We start from the raw sequence: 6,163 nt of genomic DNA on the forward strand, positions 1-6,163 counted from the left end.
TGGCTTATAGGTTGAACTTGCACCGTGAAGTACTTCTGTAAAACTCAAAGTGCTTCTAAAATCAAAATATTGAGAGGAAATTTATTTTTTCAGTTTATGTGGTTTTGGTTTTTGTAAAAGTAAAGCAGTTCTCGTGGCAGAAACATTTTGCTCTTTTGAATTCTTTGGTGTACACTGGCAAATATTAGCATATTTGAAGAGTTGCCATTTTGATCATCATCTTCATTTGTACTTTTTGGGTCAGATCTAATAAAGCATCAGCATTAAATTTACAATGATCACCTAAATCCATGGTTTTTATTGTCTAGAGCTGGTAATGTTTCTCTGGTTTTGCATTAGTTGCTTGAAAACTGAAAGTATCTGCATGCTTCTCTATTGCATTTTACTGCACATGATAGATTTGTTTGATGTGTAGGGATTTTAAGGTATATAAAATATCTTAACTTTTAAAAGATGTTAATAAGAACATAAAATAGTAATTAGTATTTTGAATTTTAATATATCTTATCGTAATATGTTCACTCCGTAGCAACGCACGCACGAGCATCACCTAGTGTTCTCAAGAATAACGGAACGAAATTCTTTCCGTGACAAACTGAGCACCCTAATCCCAAATCGAGCGGCTGAAGCGCTGGGCTCCAGCTACTGCTGCTCGCCTGCTTCGGGACGGCCGATTGGGTGCCGGTTTGCCAAGGACATGGAGGATGCGAGCGGCAGCTCGTCGTCTCCAGCCGTCCTACGGAACAAGTATTGGGTCCTCCGCCACGGCCGCAGCGTCCCCAACGAGCGCGGTCTCATCGTCTCATCTCTGGTGCGAACCTCCCCGTCCCAAGAGCGCTCTTTTTTCCTTCGGCTTCGCGCTCCAAGCATCGCCTACCCCAAGTCCCAACCTAATTCTCTCCAACCGATGCTATCCTGGTCTGTCGACGGCAGGAGAACGGCACGAAGCCGGAGTTCGGGCTGGCCCCGCAGGGGGTCGAGCAGGCGCGCGCGGCCGGCGAAAAGTTCCGGAAGGTACCGGATCGTTGCCCCACTGCTGTGGATTCTATGTGCGGTAGTGAATCTGGCCCGTGTATTTTTCGTTTTGCGTGTGCAGGAGCTTGACGAGATTGGTGTGCCGGTGGGTTCCGTCAAGATTCGTTACTCGCCGTTCTCACGGACCACCGAGACGGCTAGAGTGGTCGCCGGTGTGCTCGGCATCCCCTTTGAAGCTCCTAGTTGCGAAGTGAGTTAGGCTTCAGCCTGGATAAGCCAATTTAGCAGTGCACGCAAATTTTCTGTGTCTGCCTTTGATGGTAACGTGTATGGGTAGGCAGGCGTTTGTTTCAATACGAATCTAGCACATTTTGTCCTGAGTTGGAATGGAATCTTGTATACGGATGATTGGTGATATAGGTTTAAGATCAATTGGGCATAATGATTATGGAATCTAGGACGATTAAGCCATGCCACCTTCTATATCTGTAACATAATATTTGAGCAAACATGGAATTTGCCTTTCTATTTTCTTTTCTCTTTATTGTCATTTGCAGAACTAGGTTGCAATGTTACTGTACCTGTAAAAAGCAAACAAGACATGAAAACTGGTACCATGGTACATATGAAAGCATCAAAGTACCTTTTTCAATTATCCTGTTCTGATTTATGATTTCTAAGGCAGCCTAAACATTACCTGGGTATATCAGAATGGATGTAATTTGCTTTAGTGTTATAAGGTCATAGCATAGTGGTAAATGTTTGATCAGTCCTCTTTTACATTTCTAGTGCTGCTATTAGAAGTCAATATATTGCAGCCAAATATTTTCAAATCAGATCTCACATAATTTTATGATCAGGTTGGCTCATAGAAGGACTTTTGCAGGCGGTGCTGGGACTTCGTGAGCGCTACTTTGGGCCATCATATGAGTTACTTTCACATGATAAGGTGGGTTTCCTTCTTAGGTTTCAGTTATATTGTTTCAGTAGAAATGAAATGACATTCTTGTCATATGAGCATCTACTGAGGTATTTGATACATGTTCAATTCTATAAAATGAATTGGTTGGTGAAATCTAAGTGATGCATTTTCATCTATAATCTAAGAAATCTTAGTCCTTCTAGCAACCTCCGCTTTGTCAGACATAAAAATGTCTTTATAGACATCCATCATCCTTGTATTTATCCTTTCAACTTTGTCAGTCACGGATACAGAACAAGGTTATATCTGAACCCACAGTTTGTCCAGCTGTTTTAGCATCGGAATTATCTTTGCCCCTGCGTAGATAGTTCCGATGCAGAAACATTTGGACAAACTCTGGATTTGGACAAACTCTGGGTCTAGTTGACACCAAGGCAAGTTGGAGCCGCTGCTCATAGGGTGTGCACCCCCTGTGTTGTGCTTAGCCAGGGCAGCTGCCTCCGTGGCTGTCCTCTACTGCCTCTTGGTCAGATGGACCAGCTTGGGCTGCGCCACCCTGGCCCATTCGCATGGCACATGTGTTGTGTTGGAAGTCGTATATGTTTTTTTTTCAGACTTCGTAAGATAAGTTTTTTTACTCTGGTTTGGAAACTTTTTTCTCCCACACCAACAGCACTGATCCACTGATGGTTTTATTATGATTTAACAGGTCTAGTGATAGAGTCCAAGTTGAACCACAGCTCTTACTCAGATATCTATAATTCAGTTATCATAGTAATTGATAGTGTAGTTGTTATTTTTTGTGTACCACTATAAGTTTCATTTTTTATGTTTCTTTCCGTTACTGAATCTGATATTATTAAGTAGTATGCAGACATATGGTCAGTAGATGAAGCACATCCCTGTATGGCTCCTGAAGGTGGCGAGAGCGTCGCAGATGTTGCTAGTAGATTTTCAGCTGTGCTGTTATCTGCAGAGACACAGTTTCATGGGTATGTATTCTTATGTATTGGCAGATTCAATTCTTATCTTTTGTTTTCACGTTCTACGACATGCCATTTTAATGAAACTACTATCAAAATGATGTAATTTACTAAAAGTTGTTCAGCAGAATGTGAGGAATAAAGGATTGCAGTTGATAGAAACCCATATGACCTATTGGAAAAGAATCTTTGCATGACCAAATATAAGATGGATTATTGAACACATTTGTGAAATTTGAACCTAATGTCATCCATAAATAGACTACACATCTGTTAACAAGGCTATGGTATCCTGCTAGTAATAATTCTACACCCAATCATTTGTGTTCTTGGCCAACAATAAATATGTGACTAAAAATCAGAATGCCATCACAAATTGACTGGGATTGGTTACATCTAGTGATTAAATTGTAGTTGAGTAAGCTGTCTGCTGCATATGATATTGCCTAGGGTTACTTCGATTATAATAGGAACCTTATTTGATGACCTTAAATTACTAGTTAAACAGATTTCTGATCTTAATGGCCACACAAATGTTTTAGTTTAGCTCATCTCAGATGACCAATAACTCTGTGGAAGTAGGAAAAAGAGATAGGCACCAATTGTTTCTCATAACACTAACAGCTCTCCAACAGGAGTCAATATGGTATATGAAGATGAATAACTACAGAGAATATGGTAAATTCACAAACTAGCATAACGCTAAATTGCTAATATTCAGACGTGACTTTGTAGTGACATTCATATTATCATGTAGCGTGTGTATGCTTAGTTTGTAGAGTTTCCTTGTCTAGCTATCAATCTACCAGGATTCTGGAGTGTCAACATTGTAACAATGTCTGTTCATTTAGAAGATATTTAAGATTCATACTTTTTACTATAGCAAAGCTACCCACTGTTCACATAGTTGGCGCTGACTTGTTAAGTCATGCTTGGATCTGTCTTGCTGAAGCTGACTTTTGTGCTTTGTTCCTTGCAGCTCTGCAATTCTTATTGTCAGCCATGGGGACCCACTACAAATCTTTCAAGCTGTCCTCAGTGGAGCCAAGGAGAACATGTCTTTCCTTGACGATCTCACCAACCTGAAGGTGAAAGATACTGACGATCTCACCAACCTGGAAGTGAAAGACACGATGGTGGCATCCATTCTGTCACAGCATCGTAAGTTTGCGCTCATCACAGGAGAGCTGCGCCGAGTTGTGTAACTTGCTGCTGCTTGGGTTTAACGTCGCCTGTCAATTGACCATATGTAAACCTGCAATGTTTGCCTAGCACATTCCTCCGTAACTTGACAGGGATATGAAATTCGTCTCCTATGGAATGCTATAACCTCAGAAGTCTTAAATTATTTTGAAGAAGCGGCCTAAATATTTGGTTGCTTGTTGAATTGTACGATTGAAACCCAGCTGCCTTTTATTTTGTCCTTTTTTGCAGTGTTTTGCTAATTTCTCTTACGAATTACGATTTGAGCTTCGGTTCATATTTTACTTCCAGGTCAGAGCTTGAGCGATTTGGCTTGTTTGCCCTTGTAATCTTCAATCATCGGGGCCAGAGCTATTTGTTGGCCACTCGTTTTTTATTCTTTCGGAATATAAAAAATAAGGTAACACAGTTAAATCAAACTTTATCTTTATCCCTTAATCTAATTTTTTGAAAGAGAAATTGATTAAATGATGAAGATATAAAGAATTAACAGAGACATTAAAGATAAATGGTGCATGTTATAAAGATGAAGCACATAATTAACCTTATAAAATATTATTTCCTTCTTTTATTATTTAACAAAGATTATAAATATACTTTGGCTCCTTGAAAAAGGTAAGAGAGATATAGCTTCATATGGAAAGCGATTTGATTCCCTCTGGCCTAAAAGTGTGTCTAGTGCATGATACTATTCCTCTATTTATAGTTGTGAGATACAACTTCAAAATTACAATCATGCTCTCAGGCCTATACTTACGAGTTATAAGACTAACTAAAAGCACTGCTGTCATTTCCCTTCACAGTCTTGCTGAACAAGTCTTGAGAACTTCGTCTTGCTCCAGCCGTCTCCCTGCTATGTGTGTATACTTCTGATTCGAAGCTCATAGCTTTGTCTTCACGATCACGACAATCGTACACCATCTCCAGCCGAAGGTGTTCTTCGACATTCATCCTTCTACACTTAAAACTTACTAAAGAATAATTAATAAGTTGATGTTTCGAGCACCATCGGAATGAGAGGGCCCCAACACTCAGGGGCAAAGCTACATATATTTTAGGGGGTGCACCCTAAAAATAGAAAACTAGTTATAAAGAGTAATTTTTATCTTATATGCACCACCATCACATGGTGTCTATGCACCCACAAGGCAATTGCACAACCCTCAAGTTTGCTCTAGCTTAACCATTGTCAACACTATTTATGTCTTGGTGACCTTCCAGTTATATCGACACTCAAATCTTGATTTATAGTGGCGGTCACTTGCCGCGTGATTGGTTTCTTGGTCGGAGGGAGCCCGACTGTTGGAGACTTGTTCTCAAATGCTATGAATTAAAAACAAGGCAACATAAAATGTTAAATGTTAACGTCCTTCGTCCACGAGGCATTATTCCCTTGAGGATAATGAACCTTGGACGAAGGTTGATGAGAATATAATTACGAAGGTTAAGTCTTCGTAATTGAATTTTAATAGATTGTATAAGATAACATAAAATAAAGGGTACCAAAGGTAAATGAACCATATTATATTTACTTAATATATTGAATCACTGAATATAGTTATACCTCTGCCTTGACAAAGATTGGTTCCTGAATGATGCGATTGCAATTACAAGAATGCGTGAACAGTAAAGGAATACTGTTCACTATTTTATAGACACAGGACACAGCCTGTGAAGAATTACAATTGTGCCTCTCATAAAAGTTTACAACATTGACTCAGACCTTTATGGACTAAAAGGTCATTCTATCTTTAAGTCGGTTTGTAATACCGAAGCTTCATGAAGAGGAACCTTCGGCCATCTCATACAAACAGCTTCAGCCGAAAGCCGCTTTTTCTTACAAGACCTTCGGCGACGAAGCATAGTCCCAACAGTAGCCCCTTTCGCGGTGCTAGATCGTTTTTCGTAACGAGCTTGATCCGTGAAAAAAGTCTCTTAAGCTTCGGCGAGCCGAAGGTCCAAAAAACACCTTCCCTGAGCTCGTTGTCGAGAAACGATTCAGTTTCCCAGCACGTAGCGGTCCCACCTTGCAGAGTTACTGTTTGTCTCTGCGGTCCACCACGCAGCGAGTGCAAGCGGG

At 40.2% G+C, this 6,163-nt stretch overlaps 1 protein-coding gene across 2 annotated transcripts; it reads left to right on the top strand.

Annotated features, from left to right (window-relative positions):
* The first annotated feature begins 597 nt into the window (after positions 1 to 597).
* Positions 598 to 4,306, top strand: LOC100192740 (uncharacterized). 2 transcript variants are annotated; one of them, NM_001137939.2, is made up of 6 exons: positions 598 to 811; positions 934 to 1,014; positions 1,097 to 1,225; positions 1,862 to 1,924; positions 2,765 to 2,889; positions 3,860 to 4,306. In NM_001137939.2, the coding sequence occupies exons 1-6, from the start codon at positions 698 to 700 to the stop codon at positions 4,083 to 4,085; spliced, it is 738 nt and encodes a 245-aa protein (NP_001131411.2). In that variant the 5' UTR covers positions 598 to 697; the 3' UTR covers positions 4,086 to 4,306. The 2 variants fall into 2 exon arrangements, with proteins under 2 accessions (NP_001131411.2, NP_001168512.1); NM_001175041.1 differs by having other exon boundaries at positions 626 to 811; positions 1,836 to 1,924; positions 3,860 to 4,265.
* The last annotated feature ends 1,857 nt before the right edge of the window (positions 4,307 to 6,163 follow it).

The sequence above is a fragment of the Zea mays genome, chromosome 2 (assembly GCF_902167145.1).
Source record: "Zea mays cultivar B73 chromosome 2, Zm-B73-REFERENCE-NAM-5.0, whole genome shotgun sequence".
NCBI classification, from domain to species: Eukaryota; Viridiplantae; Streptophyta; class Magnoliopsida; order Poales; family Poaceae; genus Zea; species Zea mays.

What these genes read in the sequence shown, in the direction of transcription:
- LOC100192740 (NM_001137939.2), top strand. Translation starts at nt 698, where the DNA reads ATGGAGGATGCGAGCGGCAGCTCGTCGTCTCCAGCCGTCCTACGGAAC. An exon ending in CCGGCGAAAAGTTCCGGAAG is followed by an intron (nt 1,015 to 1,096) that starts GTACCGGATCGT and finishes TTGCGTGTGCAG; the next exon opens with GAGCTTGACGAGATTGGTGT. An exon ending in TTGAAGCTCCTAGTTGCGAA is followed by an intron (nt 1,226 to 1,861) that starts GTGAGTTAGGCT and finishes GGACTTTTGCAG; the next exon opens with GCGGTGCTGGGACTTCGTGA.